The sequence below is a fragment of the Cynocephalus volans genome, chromosome 18 (genome assembly GCF_027409185.1).
Source record: "Cynocephalus volans isolate mCynVol1 chromosome 18, mCynVol1.pri, whole genome shotgun sequence".
NCBI classification, from domain to species: Eukaryota; Metazoa; Chordata; class Mammalia; order Dermoptera; family Cynocephalidae; genus Cynocephalus; species Cynocephalus volans.
Genome location: NC_084477.1, coordinates 14,046,251 through 14,067,387, shown reverse-complemented (window position 1 = coordinate 14,067,387; position 21,137 = coordinate 14,046,251). Strand labels below are relative to the sequence as shown.

General features: G+C 39.5%; 1 protein-coding gene across 2 annotated transcripts in view; it reads right to left on the bottom strand.

Moving 5' to 3' along the window:
• The window catches only part of B3GALNT2 (beta-1,3-N-acetylgalactosaminyltransferase 2), a 51,018-nt gene extending 30,371 nt beyond the window's left edge, over positions 1-20,647 (bottom strand). For both annotated transcript variants that reach the window (XM_063082679.1, XM_063082680.1), the window contains exons 1-4: positions 20,313-20,647; positions 13,063-13,210; positions 7,835-7,935; positions 2,796-2,989 (exon numbers count right to left, since the gene is read on the bottom strand). In XM_063082679.1, the coding sequence (XP_062938749.1) occupies positions 2,796-2,989; positions 7,835-7,935; positions 13,063-13,210; positions 20,313-20,424 (555 nt within the window). In that variant the 5' untranslated portion in view covers positions 20,425-20,647. The remainder of the gene's footprint in view (positions 1-2,795; positions 2,990-7,834; positions 7,936-13,062; positions 13,211-20,312) is intronic.
• Between the last annotated feature and the right edge of the window lie 490 nt (positions 20,648-21,137).

Sequence of the window (21,137 nt, the reverse complement as noted above, 5' to 3'; positions counted from 1 at the left end):
AGAGAAACAAAAACCGTAAAAAAGGAATTAAGATGGAAATTAAAGAACTAAAATGAGGGCCAGCCCGTGGCTCATTCGGGAGAGTGCGGTGCTGATAACACCAAGGCCACGGGTTCGGATCCTATATAGGGATGGCCGGCTTGCTCACTGGCTGAGCGTGGTGCTGACAACACCAAGTCAAGGGTTGAGATCCCCTTACCGGTCATCTTAAAAAAAAAAAAAAAAAAAAAAAAAAGGACTAAAATGTACACTACCTAAAATAAATTTAAACTAAAAAATTCACTGGACAGGCTTAAATGCAAGTCTGAGATGACAGAAGAGTCAGTGAACTTGAACACAGATTAACAGAAATTATCTAAATCTGAAAAAGACAGAAAAACATTGAAAAAAATGAACACAGTCTCATGACCTATGGGACAATTCTAAAAGATCTAACATACATGTAATTGGAATCCCAGGTGGAATAGAGACAATGGTGGGCTGGAAAAAGTTTTGAAGAAATAGCCAAAATTTTTCCAATTTTGTCAAAAAACATAAATTTACAGATTGGAGAAATTGTGCAAACCCTGAGCAGAACAGACATAAAGAAAAACCACACCAAGGTACAATAAAACCAAATTGTTTAAAACCAAATATAAAGAGAGAATCTTAAAAGCAGCCAGGAAAAAACAAACAGAAACTATATTATATAGATTAATACGTTGGAACAACAATGTGAAGGATGGCTGACTTCCTACCAGAAAACACTGTAATGCATCTTTGAAATATTGAGGGGAAAAAAAAAAAAATCAACCCAGAATTTCACATTCAGAAAATATCTCACAAAAATAATAGGAAAAAACAAGAATAAAGGTGAAATAAAAACATTTTCAGAAAAATGAAAATAAGCAAAACAAACAAACAAACCAGAAAGCTAAGTGAATCCATCAGCAGCAAACTTGCACTGTAAGAAATACTAAAGGTTGCTATCTGGGTTGAAGGCACACAGTATCATGTAGAAACCTGGATATTCAGAGAGCAATGAAGAACACCAGAAGTGGTAAATAGGTGGGCAAATACAAAAGACTATTTTTTCTCTAAATTCCTTTAATATACATTCAGCTGTTTAGAGCAAAAATTATAACAGTGTATTGTGGGATTTACAGCAGACACAGAAGTAACGTACATGACAAGTACAGCAAAAAAGGTGAGGGATGGTAGATGGAGCTATACAGATACAAGGTTCTTATGTCTTACATGAAGGGTTACAATAGTAACTGTAAGAAGACTGAAAAGTTCTGGATGTATACTGTAATCCTTACATCTACTATACACACAAAAAATAATTGTACCAAGAGCTGTAGCTAAAAAGACAATAGAGAAATTAAAGTGGAATTCTAAAAAATATTCAATTAATCCAAAATAAGGCAGGAAAAGAGAAAGAGAGGAATAATACATAGGTGGAACAAACAAAAAACAAACAACAAAATGAAAATCTGAAATCTGACCACTTTGATAATTGTTATAAAAACTTCCTGTAAAAAGTAGAGATTCTCAGAAAGGATAAAAAGAGAAAGATTCAACTATATGCTGTCCATAAGAAACACAATTTCCAGCAATAAATAAAAGAATAATATATCGTGACCAAGAGGGTTTTATCCCAAGAAGAGGAGATTGGTCTAACATCCCAAAGTCGATAAACATAATTAATCACACTAACAGAATAAAGGAGAAAAACCCTGGAAACATTCCAGGTGCCCATCAACAGGAGAATGGATAAAAACTGCATATTGTTGGAATTCTACTTAGTAATTAAAAGAATGAAAAGGAAAAATTCGCTGATCATACAACATGATGGATATGTAGCAAAAACATCACGTTGAATGAAAGAAGCCTTACACAACAGAGAACTTACTACATGCTTCCATTGACATATGAAGTCCTAGAACAGGCAAAACTAGTCTATGATAAACCAAAAAATCAGAACAGTGGTTTCCTCTGGGAGATAGGGAAGGAACTGAATGAAAAGGAATGTGAGGAAACTTTCTAGGGTGATGTGCTTTATACCTTGACAGGAGTTTGTGTTACACATGTTTATGCAGTTTAAAAAACTAAGTGCACGTTTCCCTGTTGTAAATTTTAAAAACTATAAGCAAATATTAAAGTCTAGTTAATGATATGCATGAAGTGTTTAGGGCTGAAGCATCCCAATGCCTGCAACTAACTCTGAAATACATTTTTAAAAAGATAGATTGATGAATGAATATATACATGATAAAGCAAATGCAGCAAAAGGTTAACTATTGTAGAATCTAGTTGGTGGCTATATGGGTGTTTAAAACCTAGACACAGATCTTTTCAAATACAATTCCATGCTACAGTCCTTCAGATATACCCTGTGAACAAATCAGATTTCCCCAAATATCAGAAACAGAGTAAGCTCAGTAACTTCATTTAATCCTAAGAGACCCAAACTTTTTATTTCCATTATCAACTTTTGAAATTCCTTAGGCTTTAGAGAATTTTAGGTTGGAAATTTCTAATCTAGTCCAACTCCTTCTTTTCTAGATGTAACACATTCATTCGCAGGTATCTCTCCCCAAACCAGCATTATACTCTATTACACTACAGTGTATTCAGCAATAAGGGAAGAGTGGCTGGCTGGTTAGCTCAGCTGGTTACAGCGCAACCTTGGAAGTTGGAAGTATCCCAACCAGAGAGAATTAAACAGTCTTCCAATCTATTATATGCCATAAAAAAAGGTGATGTTTTTGGAAAAGAAAAAAGAGGTGAATCATGTACAAAGTAGTACATACCTCCTGTTCTGCCTGATAAAGCTTGACAGTGATGTTCCTCTGGAAACCCATATCACTGGCATCAGAGAACACCCCCAGACTGGTAATAACAATTGGGTACAGAACTCGGAAGCTCACACTGACAACTCGGTCCTCTGAGAGCCCTGATGAAGTGTCTTCAGAAAGACTGAACGCTTCAATTTCCTGATTCAGAACTAAGGAAGTAATGAGAACAGGGGTTTTGCACAATTGAACAAATATAATCTTTTATTTTACTAATATAAGGTAGCAAAATGGGAGTGACAGCAAAATCTAGGTAATTTATTCTGTAATTCTTTTACAAAAGGCAGGAAGTTGAAAAACGCTTGAGAAACATGGCTACTTCTAGAAAATGAAAACATATTTTGAAATTTAAGAGTAAAGTTTTCAGCCACATCTAAGCAAGTTATTTAATTATCAGAACTGCTTTAACAGGTTTTTGCATACACGTGTGTGCATATATACATAAAATCACAGGAGAATATTAAATTTAACTCAACTGGAAGGGTCAGATAAATAGGGATAATAAAAATGGTACTGATTGCAGACATCATCAGTAAACTTGGCCTGGCTCTGCAAATCCTACTTCCTGTTAGGCAATTTAAAATATTTGTGATATGTCAATTATCACAGTATAAAAGTAGCTGAAATCACTTCAAATAACATGAAAAAACTTCCTATACAATACTGATAAAAGATAAGCATATAAAACACACAGTAAGCATTTCTGACCACCTACTATGTGCCATTCCCCATCACACTTACATCTTTACAACTACACTGTGTGTTGGTGGCATTATCTCCAGTTTACAGATTGAGAAATTGCATCCCAAAGACTGCAATTTGCTCCAAGTGACAGAAAGTGGCAGGGGCAGGAATCAAACCCAGGTTTAGCGACTCCAAAATCAGTGCTCTTTCCACTCCCCCACAGCTGTCTAACCAGTGCCAAAACCAGTCCTTTTCAAATAATTTTTCTAATTACCATAAATGAATCGGGATAGATTATATGAAGCAGTTAATATGGCAAAGAGCATCAGTGCTACTTTGAGAAATAATATAAAACCTATTTTAAAAGATTATTATATCAAAGTTCCTTGTATCTTTTAGAGCTGTGGTTTTCAAACTCTGCTGATTACACAATCTCATCAGTTAAAAAAAAAAATCTGTATACATACCCATATCTTTACTTACAAAATACATACATATATTGTGGTTAGTCTATATATTCAGTATTAATAAAGATTATGTTTTCTTATTTGCAGATAAATAGAAATACTATTTCCTTCCCACCCCCCAGATCATTTGGATTCTCAACTTAAGAGTTCCTAGAAGCTATTTCACACTTAGCAGATCTAGCTCAATAAAATATAACTAAAGGGAAATGATGGCTTCTCCCCAACTACAGACGTGAGCAGGAGGGAAAAACAGGAGACACAGATTTTTCTCATGGGCGGGACAAACACTGGCTGGGGGGGCTAGATTCCAAACATACTGAAAGATGACAGATTTTTCTCTTTAATATATTCAATAAGTAAAAGACATTCAAAGTAGAAGAATGTCTATTACAGGCAATAGGTCAAGTACATTATAATATGAGGGTACTTCAAAAGTTTATGGAAAGATTTGTATATCTTTTAATTCTATTTTCCCACAAACTTTCTGAAATACCCTTGTATAAGATTTTTAGATATTATCTATCTAAATCAAATGTACCTTGAACTTTGAGCTACATGGACACTAGAAATCCTGTCGCTTTGCTATTAGTCAGACTTTCTACACGTCTACAGTAATTAATGTTCATCATGACCTTAAGGTACTGAAATAACCCTAAATGCTTTTTGGATCATCAAAAAGATAAAATTTGGACTTCCGGTCAAGATGGCAGAATAGACAGTCCCCAGTGTCACTCTCCCAAAAATCAACTAATTTACAACTATTAAAAAGCAACAACAGCAAGCTGGGGCCGCTGGAGCTCAGGAGAAGAGGAGGAGGGACCTACGGAGTGCACAAAGGCCAGAGAAGCCCTAGTGAGAGAAAGGAAAAACCTCTCTGACTGTTTAGAGCACCAGCCGCTTCCAGGCTGGAGCTGCTGAGAGCACGGAGCAGGAGCTAGCAAAAGCCACAGCTGTACCCTTCAGATAGTTGCATGGCGGCAGAAGGGGAGAAGAGGGCCTTGATGGGCCCCAGGCCAGCAAGACCACTAACAGGGTTCCCGTGGACGCACACAGGAGTGAGGAGCCAGAACAGCTGAAAAAAAGGGGCCACTCAGAGGCTGGTGGGTCATTGCAAGGGACCAGTGTACAGCCCATCCCATGGGAAGTGTTTGCAGCATGGATAGTGGGGGAGACAGGCCCATTGGGAAAACACTGGGGCACAGCAAGGACAGCTAACCTCCCCCCAACCCCCTATCAGTGCAGGACCACTCAGAGGAGACTGGTCAGGAAGACACATTGCGTGGGGTGCAGTTTGATGAAAAGACTCAGGCCCAGATCAGTGTTTCTACACAACACAGGTGCATGGATTTCACTAAACCCGGAAGTCCTATAAAGTCAACCATTAATACCTGAGCTGCACAAAAAGCCTTCCCCAGAGAATCAACAGCAAAGCAGCAATTTAGCTCAACCACAAAACTCAAGTACTGGTCCCCACGGGAAGTTCCTCCACTTTAGAAGTAAGCAAAGGACAACAAATTAGTTCTAGCACAGAGTTTAAGCGGTGGGAACAGCAAATAATCCAACACAGAACTGAAAGAAAAAAACAAAGTACCCACAACCAGAGACAAAGTTTGATATTAACTAGTAAAGGTCTCATTTCACAAAAGAACACGTATAATGCCTAGAAGGACTGGAAGTCCCCTGTGCTGCCAAGCCAGAAAGGGGAGACAACCAGGCATACCACCAGTGCCACGGGGCCTGCCCAGGGTCCTGAGGCATGGAGTTGAGGACCAGATCCTCCGCCCACAACCAGGCACACCACCAGCACCATGGGGCCCACTCAGGGTCCTGAGGCATGGATCTAGGGACTGGACCTTCCTGCCACAACCAGGCACACAACCTGCGCCACCACCAACTAGTGGCTAGATACTACAACCACCATGCAGATGGTCCACCAGCCACTAGAGTGCACTGTCACAAGGACAGTCACAAGCAGTGACCAAAGAAAAGAAGAGGATGTCTCTCTCCTCAAAGCTCATTCCAGAGTGACAGAAGAAGCATCTGTTCTATGATAATATTGGGGGACCTTGGGCTGACCCCATGGCGCAACCGGGAGAGTGCGGCGCTGGGAGCGCAGCAGTGCTCCATCCGCAGGTTCGGATCCTACCTAAGGATGGCCGGTGCGCTCACTGGCTGAGCGCGGTGCGGCCGGTCACAAAAAGACAAAAAAAAAAAATTGGGGGACCTGAATACACCTCTCAGCATTGGATAGATTATCTAGGCAACAAATCAACAGAGTAACCACTATTCTTTCAGAAGGAAATAAGAAATCTAGGGTAATTAGAGGGGGGAGAGGGATGGGGTGAGATTGGACAAGGGGCATAAAGAATAAGTATGATTTGTAACAATATATATGCTAGTAATATTGACTTGATCAACATATGTCAACACTGAACCCCAAAAATATGTATAATCAACTATGATTCAATAAAAAAAACGTAAAATTTAGTTCAATGTTCAGTTATATATATTTAATTTGTAACCTAGATATTACATATATGAAAATTTTCTATTAACGGAAAGCTCCACTTTTTTTTTTTTTTTTGGTGGCTAACCGGCATGAAGATACAAACCCTTGACCTTGGTGTTATAAGGCTGTATTCTAACCAATTGAGCTGACCAGTCAGCCCCTCAACTCTTTAATATTAATGAATAATAAATAGCACTTAATAAAAGTCTGGTTGATTTTTTCTTTCTTTTTGGTTTTGATTTAGTTTGGTTTTCAACCATAAATTGTTGTAGGCTACACATCATCAATAACAACATTTTATAAGGTCGTGATCTCTTTGGACTCCAGTGAAAGCTAAAGGACCTTCAGAAGAACACAATTATACATAAAATTTTGCTCACATTAACTAAATTCATAGACATCCTAAGTAAGAAAACCCAGCTTTATAATATAAACCTGAATACATGGTCTGATTTATTAAAACAGCTGACTGAAATCCAACTTTACAAAAAGATAGGCTCTTTAAAATAACAGCATTTTATTCCTACCATGTCCTAGGAACTACTCTAAATACTTTATGTATGTCAACTTACTTCATCTTCATGTCAATCCCCACGAGTAGCTACTTTTATCCCCAGTTTACAGATGATGAAACTGAGGCACAGGCAGTCACACAGCTAGAAAATGGCAGAGCCTGGATTTAAAGCCACGGAGCCTGAATTTCAGAGCTCATGATCTTAACCAGTATACCATCACTACCTATGAAAGTGAGGTGTACATAATTACATAGGTTTGACAAGCCTTAAAATACCTGAAGTCATAAGCAGCATATTAAAGATCTGGAAAAGTTTAAGCTCCCTTAGAATCACAGCGGAACATAATAGGTAATGCTAATAGACACAGACAGCTTTCTTCATCCTCACCAGAACACCCACAACCTTTAAATTCTAAGAAATAAAAAATATTACTTGTGTTTTTAATATTTTATTATTTGTTTCTTTTTCAGAAAGTTAGGCAATAATTCTAAGAGAAATTTTTCACAATATTTGTATAAAGGCTATCATAAATTAACTGGTGAAATTAGCAATTTTCCAAAAGTTCAAAATTCAGTAATTCAGGACTTTTCTAAGCATAAGAAATGTTCAGATACGTCTGAATCACACTGAAAAATAAACTCTCCTGGATCCTGAAATTCTGTTTCTGTAAAGAATCTCTGCAGATACCTTGAGTGATTAGTCAGTCTGTCAAAAAGGATGAAACATAAATTACGATAAAAATAGACTCTATACTATAAAATTAAGCGACTTATACTAAACATCAAACTTGTAAATGGCAGTCTTAGGAAAAAGGCGACTTACCTGGATTCGTGATGTTGAGTAGTTTGCAGGAGTAAGGATCCTCCCTGTCTTCCACAGGCACTTCACAGCCATGAGCACCTATTATGAACTTCACAAGCACACTGAGAGATGTGTTGGCATTAACATCAGTTACTGATCTTCACCTCGCACATGCACGTTTCCTCACACCTATTTCAGAGCTTTTACTTTGAGACACAAGTATTTATGAGGATTAATTCTCTACCTTTATTCTTCTAGTCTAGCAAAAAGGGGGAACAAGCAAAATAAAAGTTGCTAGCTACCAAGTGACTTATGTGTAAGCCCTCTACTGCAATACTATATTAAAGCAAGTATGAGTATGTTTGGTCTGGCTACAAGCAAATGCTCAGACCACTTAAAAGCAAACTACAGTAAAGTCAACCTCTTGTGCCCACACCTAGAAACATATCTCTACCTGCAATTTTCCTTTTTTTGCTTTCTTCTATTTCAGAAGGTGTTCCTTTTGTTCAAGATTAGCCTCTCTATCCAAGAGGAGGTCCCTTCTTCTCATAACCCTTGCTTCACGGGTTACAGCTGAAACCCATGGCTCCTTTCCTCCACATTCCAAATATGATGAAATCCAAACACTAACTTCTGAAAACCCATGGCTCCTTCCCTCCACATTCTAAATATGATGAAATCCAAACACTAACTTCTATTCACCTACCATCCTTCCTCGCCCCCACTTTTCTTTACACTGAAGTCCTACAAAGAAATTAACTAAAATTCCAGCTCTAGTTTCTCACTTGCCACTTGTTTTATAAAACAGGAATTTTAGCTTCAACACCTGCCACTTCTGCTGAGATGTTTACCACCAGTGTAACTAATGATCTGCTGCCAAATCAAGACACTCTTCAACCCTTATTTGCCTGATTTCTGTATGGTGGGATAATGTTCATCTCCCTAAAATGCTCTCTTCCCTTCTTTCCGTGGCCCTGCTCAGTCGGCTTCCCTGGTGGCTCTTCCCTAGCTGGTCTGTCCACTGAGAGCGGACATCAGTCCAGGGCTTTGCGCCCTGGGGTCTCTTCTCAGGCTACTCCCTCTTTTCATTCCCTCTCCCTGGACAACATTTGTTTATTCCCAAGGCTTCAACTAACCTGGGAATGATTCCTGAATTAGTATCTTTAGCTTGGACCTATCTTCTAAGTAAAAGATCCATAAATCCATTGAACATCTTCACCTAGATGAGCTGCAGACAGCTGTGTGCTGAAGCCCGCTTGCACTGGCTTGTGACAGCCTAATGTTAAATTTTCAGGAATTTTGTGCAATGATTGTTAAGTACAGTCTTTATAAAAAATTAAATTATATAAACACCACTAAATACATTATATTAAAAACAAAGGAAATACTCAAATTCATCATTTTCTGATTTTACTGTTTTACTATTATCTATGCTCTTGAGGTTATTTATATCTATTATATCTACATGGTGGAAATACTATACATGGTGCACTACTGTGTATCTTTCCCCAACTCTGCGTTCAGTGATGTCACATCAGTTGCTTGAAATTGGCCATGGTGGGAACATTTACACCATAGAAATTGGCAAACAATATAAATAAGGACTTCATTTATTGTTTTGTTTACTGTCTAGACTTAAAGTATGGAGAAAATGTTTTTTGTTTTTTTTTTTTTTTTGTCTTTTTCGTGACTGGCACTCAGCCAGTGAGTGCACTGGCCATTCCTATATAGGATCCGAACCCGCGGCGGGAGCGTTGCTGCACTCCCAGCGCTGCACTCTCCCGAGTGTGCCACGGGTTCGGCCCGGAGAAAATGTTAATAATGAAGATTAAACTTAAAGTGATGTGTTTGTAGCCATGACATTGTAAACAATATAAAAAAAGTAAATAAAACAAGGAAATACTCTTCCAGTGTTCAAAAATTACTATATGATTCAGCGAAGAAGTCACTGACTTCACTAAGAGTAAAGATCTGACATATCTTAGTTGTCACTTTAGTCTTACTGTTTAACTTAAAGGAAATATTTATGTCACAACTACACTCCTTTGTCAATTACCACCATAAATTGTTACCGATAGATGGTCCCCAACTTATGATGGTTCAACTTCACGATTGGTTCATTAGGGTATTAAATGCATCTTTAACTTAATGATATTTTTGGGCCGAGCCCGTGGCGCACTCGGGAGAGTGCAGCGCTGGGAGCACAGCAACGCTCTCACCGCGGGTTCGGAACCTATATAGGAATGGCCAGTGCACTCACTGGCTGAGTGCCGGTCACGAAAAAGACAAAAAAAAAAACAAAAAAACTTAATGATATTTTTGACTTATGATGGATTTATCAGGACATAACCACAGTGTAAGTCGATGAACATCGGTATAAGAGTCAGGCAAACAACAAAATCATTCTATGAGAACCAACTGGCTGCATGGAATTCACAATAAAGAGTATTGTATATGTTATTACTACCTGTCAATTATGTGCTACACATTATTTATGTCAACACAATTTATAATAAACGTATGTGTATATATAAGCCAGGTAGTAAACATTTACCGGTATGCCACTGCCTGCAGGTACCTCAAACTCAACATACTCACAGCTGAGCTTCTTTCCCACAAAACCTGCTCTTCTCTTCTAGTATTTTTCACCTTGATTGATGATTCCATTATTCTCTAAGTCAGAAAGCTAGCAGTCACCTGAGATCCTTCCTCTCTTCTTTCTGCATTTAATGACCTTATTCCCAACCCCTCTGCAGTCCTTGCCTAAACAGATCTCACCCTTCACTTAACCCTCCACAAAACTGTTCTGCAGGATCTGGTCACCACCTGCCTCTCACAGTCACATGCCCTCCTTCCTTCCCAGGCTCGCTTTCTTGCACTCACACACTACCCCCACCCCCAACGTAATCCCTGTGTTCTGGTTACATAGGACGGTTTGCAGTTTCCCAAACACTCTAGACATTCTATGTCTATTTATATCACAGCACATATAACATTTTATTACACTATTACATCTATTTCCTTCTACTAACCATCAAGCCCCCCTAAACACTGAGGCTATACTGTATCTATCTTTGCATTCAACTACACATAGTACACTCCCTACTTGCAGAAGATTCTTAATAAATATGTTAAGTTGACAAATTTTGGTTTCATTTGGCTTAGAATTAAGTAAGGTTTTCAAAATATGCATGGAGTTTGGCTCCTTTGGTGAAACACAAGATTAGAAAGTTTGCCATAACCACAGAAATGTACTTTCTTTTACTAATGGCCAATTAAGGCAGAATACTTCTCATAAACAACTAGCGTTTGGAATAAAAACATAAACAGAAATGAATAAATTTGCTAAATCACTGCATATATTTACCAAATTTGTTTTTCTAGTCATCTTAAATAACTTACTAGATCCACAAAATTACTCTGCCCTAGGAAGTTGTTTACTAATGTCTATCTGTAAAAACAGATATCTATTTCTATATAGATAGCCTATCATTTTCATCTAAGTTTAAAGCAAGACTGCGATGATGGCAAGTGAGTTACTGATGAACATCTGAATGTTAATTTTACTCATTACATTTAGTTCTGAGTCACTCATTTGACAGTTGTTGAGGGCCTTACACTGTGCCAAGCTAGGCAGGTACTGGGAGTACATCGACGAAAGAAACTAAAGCCCCTATACTAAAGAAACCCACATTCTAGTGGGGAAAGTCAATAACTTATAAATATACAACTAAATACAATAAACATATCAGTTGGTGATAAGCATTATAAGGAAAAATAAGGTCAAGTAAGGAAAGATAGGGATGAAATAGGGGTGGGATGCTATTTAATGCGGGGTTCTCTGCTAGGGTGACATCTAAGCAGAGACCTGAGGGAAGTGAGCCTTAAGGACATTTAGTGGAAGAGTGATCTAGGCAAGGAAATGCAAAGGCTCTGAGGCAGGAGCATGTTAGTGTATTTAAAGAACAGTAAGGTGGTCAGTGTAGGGGAAGTAGATGTAGATAAGATCAAAGACCACAATCAAGAATTATTCACTCTGAGCAAGAAAGGAACTCAGTGGAGGGGTATGAACAGAGAACTGACATAATCTGACTAATTTTGAAAGGATCACTCTGGCTGCTGAATGGAAATAAAATGTAGGTGGTCAAAGGTAGAAGCAGTAAATTCAGATAAAGGGGGAATAATCCAGGTGAGAGGTAAAGATGGCTTAGATCAGGATGATTGTGGGAAGGTAGGAAGAAGTTGATTCTGGATAGGATTCTAAAGGTAACACCATGAAGATATGCCGATAGAGTAGATGCCACGTGTGAAGGAAAGCAGAGTCAGAGAACACCAAGGTTTTTGGCCTGAACAACTGGTGGAAGGGAGACATTATTTTCTGAGATGGGAAAGACTATAGAAGTGCAGGTTTTGGAGGTGGTTCTGATGGTACCTCAGATGATTCTGAGGCCTTGCATTTGCTGAGTAATAGATTCTACTATCATTGCATCATGAACTAAAGAAAGCTGCCTTGAAAAAGAATGAAAGCTGCTATGAGTAAGATTGAAAACCTATAAATGTTGACTAGTAGTGACAAGAAAATCCACAACTCAGATTCACTTACACCAGTATAGCTACCCAATCACAAAAGTGCCAGTTTAATGCAATCCCGAGAGGGCCTTCTCTGATTATCACCTAAGTGTCTGCACATAACTAGAAGTCCTTCTGTCTTCTCTTCCCCCAGCTCCTCACTATATCATCTTCAGAGGCTGGTCTCTAAAAATAACTGAGCTACCTAATGTCAGCATGAAATGTGCTACCAAAGCTCAGCTCTGGAAGGGGAGTCAGGAAAAAGAGATTGACATATTACATACACTGCAGATCACACAACTAGTATATTCAACAAAACTGAAAAAAAATAAGTTTATTTCTGTGAAGTTAATGAAAAGTATATTTAAGCACAAACATGTGTCTAAGTAGAGAACTATTCTGGAATAGAACCTTTTAAATATTACAATTCTAAATCAAAGCATAAAATAAACCACACCTGGTAGCCAGTGAATAGACTCCCCTCCAACTATCTTTTGGCTTAAAGTCTTGGTTAAATTTACTTTTTGGGCCAACTAAATGGAAGAAGAGCAAAATGAAATAAGCATTTCTCCCAGGAAAAGAGGCCACACATCTAAAATAACATCTCTGACTATTCAAAATAAGGTTTTTCAGAACTCTTGTTTCAGTAAACAAAGTAAGGTAACAATTGGAAAACCTACCGTTGACTTAATGCTGGACGTTGTATCAAATGCTTCAGCCAGGTGCTTCTTATCACATTTCGAAGTTCATGGTTATTGCGAGCTGACAACACGCCAACTACCACATCATAGTCACTAGACTGCCACGGAGGAAATAAGGCCAAATGATCTAGAGATAAGCAACAATAAATTAGAACTCAGTCACGTCTCAATTGCTATAAGTTCAATATGTAATATAAAAAGTTGATTACAAAATAAAGTATGTTTATGTTTGTAGAAAATAGATAAACAGATGCAAAAAAAAAAAAAAAAATCACCCATAAACCCACCATGCAGAGTATAACCACTATTAACATTTTGGTGTAGAGTCTTTTTGTCTTCCACGTATCTGTATGTATTCATGCTCACATATGTATGAAAATTCTTCAAAACAAACAAGATGTTTGTGATAAGAATCAGTTTTGCAAGGCAATGTGCCGGAATGATAGAATATTAGGTGGTAAAAGTCAATTAAACTACAATTAGAATCCCGGCTCTGTCACATATTATAAGTTGTTTAATTTCTTGAGCCTGTTTCCTTAACTACAGAATAAGTGTAATAATACTTCTCATAAAGCTGTTGTAAAAATTAAATGATATAATATGTATAAAGGTCCTCCATAGTTCACACAAAAGCAAATAATAGAAAGATGTGCTTTGAAAGGTGAAGTCCTACATTGTTAGTTATTAAGTTGGGGGAATGATGTTGAAGGACTTCCATTCTAGAATGTATCAGAACCCTTATTTATGTCAATAAATTTGACAGCCAGCAAACCTTTTATTACTTACTAAATACAGTATTCTAAAAAAAAAAAAAAGAAAAATCAAGTAACAAGTCATGTGAATGGCTCATTTTTTACTGTCATAAGGTCTAATGGGCAAGATTACATTTCAATTTCTAAAATTTGTCCTTAGAAGTTTTTCATCATTAGTTTTCAGGCCTGAGAGCTACAAGCTTATATATAGCTCTGATGAGGGATTCATTTCATCTCTTTATCCACTGGTGGGAACTGATCCAAAATGTTTCCAAAATAAATTATTGAAGGCCAGAGATCTTTACTACATTAAATGCAATGTTTTTATATGCAATAGGATCTAGGTATTCAGCCTAAAAAGACAACAAAAACATATTGATATTTTTTCAAAGGCACAATTAAAATAATAAAATCAGGGGACTGATTCTTCTACTAGGATAATTTTAAGGATATTACAACAATTACAGAAATATAGGAATTTTTGTGTAGATACCTTATTTTTCACAATGGATAGATTTCTAAAAAGGAATTTCCATTCTAAATAGAATAGAGATACTTGTTATTTTGCCCTGCCATGAATCTTGCACCAAAATGAATTCTACTACAAAGACAGAATTTATTTAATGTAAATCCAAATTTTCATGGATTAAGCTTGCTTGTTAACAGGCCATATTTACTGAACACCTAATATGCAATAAGTACTACATATAGAGTATCATTTAATGATCACAACCCTGTAAGGTAGGTACTTATTGAACAAATGAGGAAACAGGCACAGAGAATTCAGTACCTTGCCCTAAATCAAACAGCTAGTAAATGGCTGGGCTAAGATTTAATCCCAGGCAATTTAATTCCATTCTTCACCACTGTTCTATTCTGCAGCTGTACAGTTTAACACAGCATATCTGAGTCTAAATTCTGATCTTTTTTCCCATAACACTAGTTCAAGTGGTGAATTAGTGATAAACGGATTACTGAATATGCTGGTTAGCATATTTGAATTCATGACCCAGGAACATTTTTTCTCAGAGAAATAACTATACAATGAAAGTTGTACCTATTGCTGAAACTAGCTCTAAATGAGTCTGAATTTGGAGAATAATTTAAATGCTTATGTAAAATTGACAATGATATGCCCCCACCCCCCACTTTTTCAAAGAGAAATATTAATAGTATTCTAGTGAAAGGAGGCAAATGTAGTAACCAGCCATTTCTGACACTGATTCCATAGCCAATACGCTACATTACCTTGGTAAAAATAAGTCCCTTGTGCCTCAGTTTCTTACTCAGAGAAAACTGATACAAAAAAGCTATTAGATATTCTATTTCATCTCTTTCAAAATGCCTTCTCAAAAGATTAAAAGCTGTAGAAGGGCAAACACCTCATTTAGCCTAAATGCCTCGTTTAACAACATCAGAAAACAAGGTTGCTGCACAAAAGCAAATTTTCAAAATAACTGAAAAATCCCTTTTACTGCCAAACATTTACCTTATTTTGATGGACAAAGTAAATCTTTTAGAAACAGATTACATGGAACACAATTTAACCTTTTCTTGATGACTCAAAATCTTCATGAAAAATGTCTCAAATCTATCCCTTTCTCGTCATTAACTCTAGCTGCTGCTTCTAGTTCATTTGGACTGTCATCTTTCACCTGGACCAGTACAAGAGTATCCTAACTGGTTTCTCCCTGACTTTTCCATATTACCGCCAAATGGGAATTTTCTAAAAATAAGTCATTAAATAAATACAAAGATAACCATGTGGCATGCAAAAATCCTATGGATGATGGAAGTAAACTACTTTTTGATCTTATTCCACCTCTCAGCCACTGTCAATCCTCCCTGCTTCTAATCCATACCTAAGCTGCTTCTGTTCAACCACTTTATTTTACATGCATTTCTCTTTTTCTTGCAGAGAAGTACATGGCACACCTTGACCTTTTAGAGAATGCCTACTTCTAGATATATCGAGGTCAGACTTCAGAAAAATAGATGTCTTCTATCACATACCATCAATGTAAACCAGGCCAATAGATGCCTTAGTACTATATTACACAGCACAAAACCCAAAGTGGATGCTTAATAAATACCAATCTAAGAATGTTCCTTAAGTTCCTAGTTTTCCTTATCAATTTGGCTCTATACTCTCATCACCCTCTGTTATATATTGCAAGCATAGGGTATCTAGGTTGATTGTGGTGTCTGAAAACAGGAAAAAAAGAAAAAAGAAGAAAATGTAAGTAAACACGAGACAAAAGGACATAAAAGTAACTCACAAAAGACAAATGGTCAGCAACCTATGAAAAATGTTCAACTCCACGAGGAATTGAATTTAAATTAGAGCAGTAAGATACCAGTTTTCTCCTACATTCAAATCAACTAATGTCTTCTTAAATATTAATAACCAAATGATGGGTACTTCAAGGAAATGTGGATAGTGACTTCAAGGAAATGGCTACTCTCCTTCATGCTGGTAGGAATGTAATTTGGTCCAGTCCTCTGAAGGTCAATTTGGCAATACGCACCAAAGACCTTAGAATCGTACAACCTCTGTCCAGCAATTCCACATCTAAGAACTTATTCTAAAGAAATAATCAGTGATGCACTCAAAGATTTCTATTCATCAGTGTCACTTATTAATAGTGAAAAATATTGTGCATAAATGTGCAAATAAGAGACCTGTTAAATTATGGTACATGTATATGATAGAATACTATGCAGCCATTAAAATTATGTTGTAATCACCTCATTAAATATTATTCTATATCTTATTAAGAGAAGCAAGAACTATGTACCTACTGTACGGTTCCATTTATACAAAGTACAGAAGCAGTTAAATGTCTGTCAGACAATAGAATAGTGGTTACCACCCTTGACAGAGACAGAAAGGAGCATGAAGGGAGCTTCAGGGGTGCTGGTAGTTTTCTTTTTTTAAATGTGGGTGCTAATTAGTTGGGTGTGTTCAGTTTATGAAAATAATCTGCATAGTTACATGCATGAAAAGAATGTGTATTATACATCAATAACATTTAAAAAATATTTTAATGTCCCCCAAACATATATTATATGTACCATATGTGCTTCTGAAAACAGTCGGAAAGTACGGACCATTTTTCTTTCCTGTTTTTTAAGAACAATTTCAAGCTCCCTGAGGACAGCGACCATTTCTTTTCTTTAATGTGTAATATATCCTGATAGTCTGGAAACCTGTTAGGGTATGTACTGAGAGTGGATACCCAAAAGTATATTAAAATTAAAGGGAAGTTGTCTTCAAAACTGATTGTTCAAAACAAGCCCAAGTATTAAACACCAGACCAAAATCCCACTCTCATGTGCATACTCTTGGATGACATCAATTACAAATAGGCAGAAATCTTGAAAATGAGGAAAAAACACCACTCCATCACAGATCTACTGATAAGGACAGTCATTATACACACTACTACAGTGCATTCTCACCAGTTTGGACAGTCGTTATATACACTACTACAGTGCATTCTCACCAGTCTCAAAGATACCTCCCCAAACACCACGCTATTAGCATCACTATACTCAAAATTCATGGGGGCCGGCCCGTAGCTCACTCGGGAGAGTGCGGTGTTGAGAACACCAAGGCCCCGGGTTCGGATCCCACATAGGGATGGCCGGTTCGCTCGCTGGCTGAGCGTGTCAAGGGTTAAGATCCCCTTACCGGTCATCTTTAAAAAAAAAAAAAAAAAAAAAAAAAAATTCATGGAATGTTTACTATGAATCAGGCACTGCTCTGGGCGTTTATTAATTGTATCTTCACACACAATAACCTTATGAGATCATCACTGTAAGTAAGGAAACTGAAGCATAGAGACATGATTAGCATATAAGGATAATTTTGGAAGAACCAGCCCTAGGCAAAATTGCAGAGCAAGCTCAATTTGTCTTTGACCTTCTACTTGCCCTGTTTCCATTTCACAGACTGTGAGCATCTTGAGAGCAGGGACCACGCATCTAACACAACGCCAAGAACTCTAAGTATTTGTTGAGTGGATATGCTCCTTTCCTCTCTCTTGGCGTCCTTCTTTCCAAAACCCTAGAGAGAGGAGCCTTCTTTTGTCAGATCATTCTTCTAAATTAACCATAAAAATTCCTGCTAAGCGGGGGCGGGGCGGCTGGCCAGTTAGTTCGGGTGTTTAGAATGTGGTGCTGCTAACACTAAGGTTCAGGTTCAATCCTGTCTCAGCCAGCCACCAAAAAAATAAAACAAAACAAAATAAAATTCCTGCTAAGGCATTACCCCAAACCAGTATGTTGTGATCAAGTTATCTTTTATCTAGATTCCCTAGTGTAAAGGTTATCTCCTTCTCCACATCCTCTAGTCACACCTAGGTGTGCTGGATTTCACAAGAGAAGATCTGCTTCCTCTTCAAGAGTTGCTCTCCCTGACTGGGTTCAGCTGTTTCTTTAAAACGGCAGCCCATCATTCTCTATCCTCTTATACTGCTTTATTTTTCTTTATCATACTTATCACTACGCCCTGTGACATAATTATCTCCTTATGTCATCTTCCTTTCTAAATTGTAAACCGCATGAGGGCAGGGACTTTATCTTTATTACTGCTATAATTCCACACCTACAACGAGCTATCACAGAGTAGGCTCTCAAATATTTGCTGAATCAACTGCCAGCCAGTGGGTCTTTTTAATATTCAGAGAAGGTAAATCTCCCTTTCAAAAAATGCTGCATGATTTACTGAGACAAAAAGGAAGAGAAAATAAAACAAAAATAAATCTTAAAATCTTAATTCAAGGGAAGAATACTTAGCAAAATCTTTCTCCCATTAGGCTTAAAGTGTAAGGGTTAAAATGTAAAAATGCTCAAATGTTTTAGTTTAAACATGGTGTGACAGCTCAATGGGAAAAGGTGCTGTGGGAAATTTTAGCAATTGAGATGCTTCTACTGTTTTTAGTTTTGAAAGTACGAAAAGAGAAAAATGAAAGTTAGAAGTCTGTCAGGTTTAATTTAAATCAAAATATCCTATTTCTCATCTGACCAAATGCACAGTATCCATTCAAAGTCAAAGTTAATTTACATAACTAGTACTGATCTTCTATACACGAGGGGTACTTCAAAAAGTTCATGAAAAAATAGAATTAAAAAACAATTTTTCCATGAACTTTCTGAAGTACTCTCATATCACCCTGTCCCTTTTCTCCTTCTTTGCTTCCTTAATCTAGCCTGGTCTAGCTGGAATGGCAGATTAAGGCATCGTCCAAACACTAAGGGAACAGGAAAAACCTGTCTCAAACTAAGAAATTGCCTGGCAGACTTACTAAGATTTAAATTTGAAGGCAGAGTTTTTGTTCTATTGAACCCAAAAGACTGTTAAGGTCATAAATATCCTAAGGATGTTCTGAAAGTAGATTCCAGTAGGGCTCAATCATATAAAAAAAGAAAGAAAACTGTAAATCATAAACCCAGCAGATGTTACAAAGCATTTAATACATATGGCACTCTTTTCTCAGCTCAGCTTAGAAAAACCTAAAAAACAAAACAAAACCCCAACCTGTAAACAGGTTAAATGCACTGTAACACTGTACTTTTATTAAATCATTTAGTGTTTAATTCTACTCAGATGACACAGCCTTTTCAAAGAGCTGGCGGTTCGTCTAACAGGAAAAGGGACTGTTACCAAAATAACCCCAATATAATGTCTTGTAACAGTGAGATTGTTTTCAGCATTGCCGAATACTTTCTACTTATAAGGCGCACAGCCATCTGCCAAATGGCATATATCCAAACCTGATTTTTAAACTTTTGGCTAAGAAAACAGCTGCTTGGGGGAGAAGTGGTAAGGGAAAAAAAAAAAATCCCAATGTCTCTTAAAAAGTGACTGCGGTAAAGCATGCCACTGGGTTGCGAGACGAACAAAAAGAAAGATTTCATTCCCACGAGGGATTAAGTTTTCTAGCACACGGGTATGATCGTGGAAGATCTGCTATTTCCGTGTCCATCCTTCTAGACTGCGCGATCCAAACTCACTGTCACAGCCATGTCCTATTTCACGTCTGGATGGCTTTAACTTCCATCGTCACCAAAGACGTCAAAACACAGTATATTCTTACAGCAAAGTTATTCCTTACAAGCAAAACCCAGCCACCTCTTAAAACGTGCACAAACTACACCCCTGGCACTCGGACCCCAAAGTCTTCACCGGGTGGGACCGACGACCCGGGGGAGCCCGAGCTTCCCAGGCGGCAGCGGCCGGTGGCCGAGGGCGGGCGTGCGACCAGGCTGGGCACCGCCGGGGACGCGGGGAGAGAAGCGCTCCCTCAAGTCCGCCCAAGGCGAACGCCCCGACTATGAAAAGAGCCATTTGTCTCGTCCGGGGACCGGCGTGTTCGACCCTCCATCCCCCCACCCCACCCCCGCCCTCACCGGCCGCCATCCCCGGCGGGACTCAGCGGGCCCCGAGCCGGGCCTCCCGCCCCCGGAGCTCACCTGCGGGACCGACCCCGGAGGCGCGGGCGGGCGGCGGGGCGCGCAGCCGCAGCCAGAGGTGCAGCGCGGCCCCGAGCACACACGGGCCCAGCAGCACCAGCCAGTTTCGCATCGGCCGCCCCCGGCCGCCCCGCCTCGCGCCCCCGCCGCGCGCCGGGCTCTCCCTCGTCCCGGCGGAGAGGGACGGCACCTGCGAGGGCAGAGACCACGGGGCGGCGGCCGAGCCCGCGCGACCGCTCCGCCGCGCCCGCCCTCCCGGCTCCTCGCGGGTCCCAACCCGCGCCTCAGGTTCCTCAGACCGCGGGCAGCGGCGGCGGATCGGCCCGCCGAGGCCCCGCCCCCTCCGCCCGGCCTTCCCTGGCCCCGCCCACTTCTTTCTCCCACTCGCCCCGCCCCCCGTGGCGACCCCACCCTCGCCCGCCGGCCGGCCGGGAGCTGAAGTCCCGCGCTGGGCCCAGGCAGGGGGCGCGCCCGCGATCCTGAGGCGCGGAAACCATGTTTCCCATAATCCCACGCTCGCTTGCGTCACGGGGCGGCCGCGGATGCCAAGCGCGAGGGCCCACGCGGAGCATGCGCGTCCCCTCTCGGCGCCTACTGCCTCCAGCGGCCGAGCGGTGGTGGTGCCGGGAGACGCGGCGCTCGGAGGCCGCTCCTGCCGGGAAGGGAAATGCCGCTGAGGCGAAGAGCGCGGGTTTCCTCACGTATGGAGCCGAGGCGAGCGACTGTCGTGTGAAAACGCGCGGAGCTGGCCCGCCTGCGGGGGGAGGTGGGAACCTGCGGCCGTCTCCTTAGCCCGAAGGGCGGGACCGGGACGCCCGAGTGCCC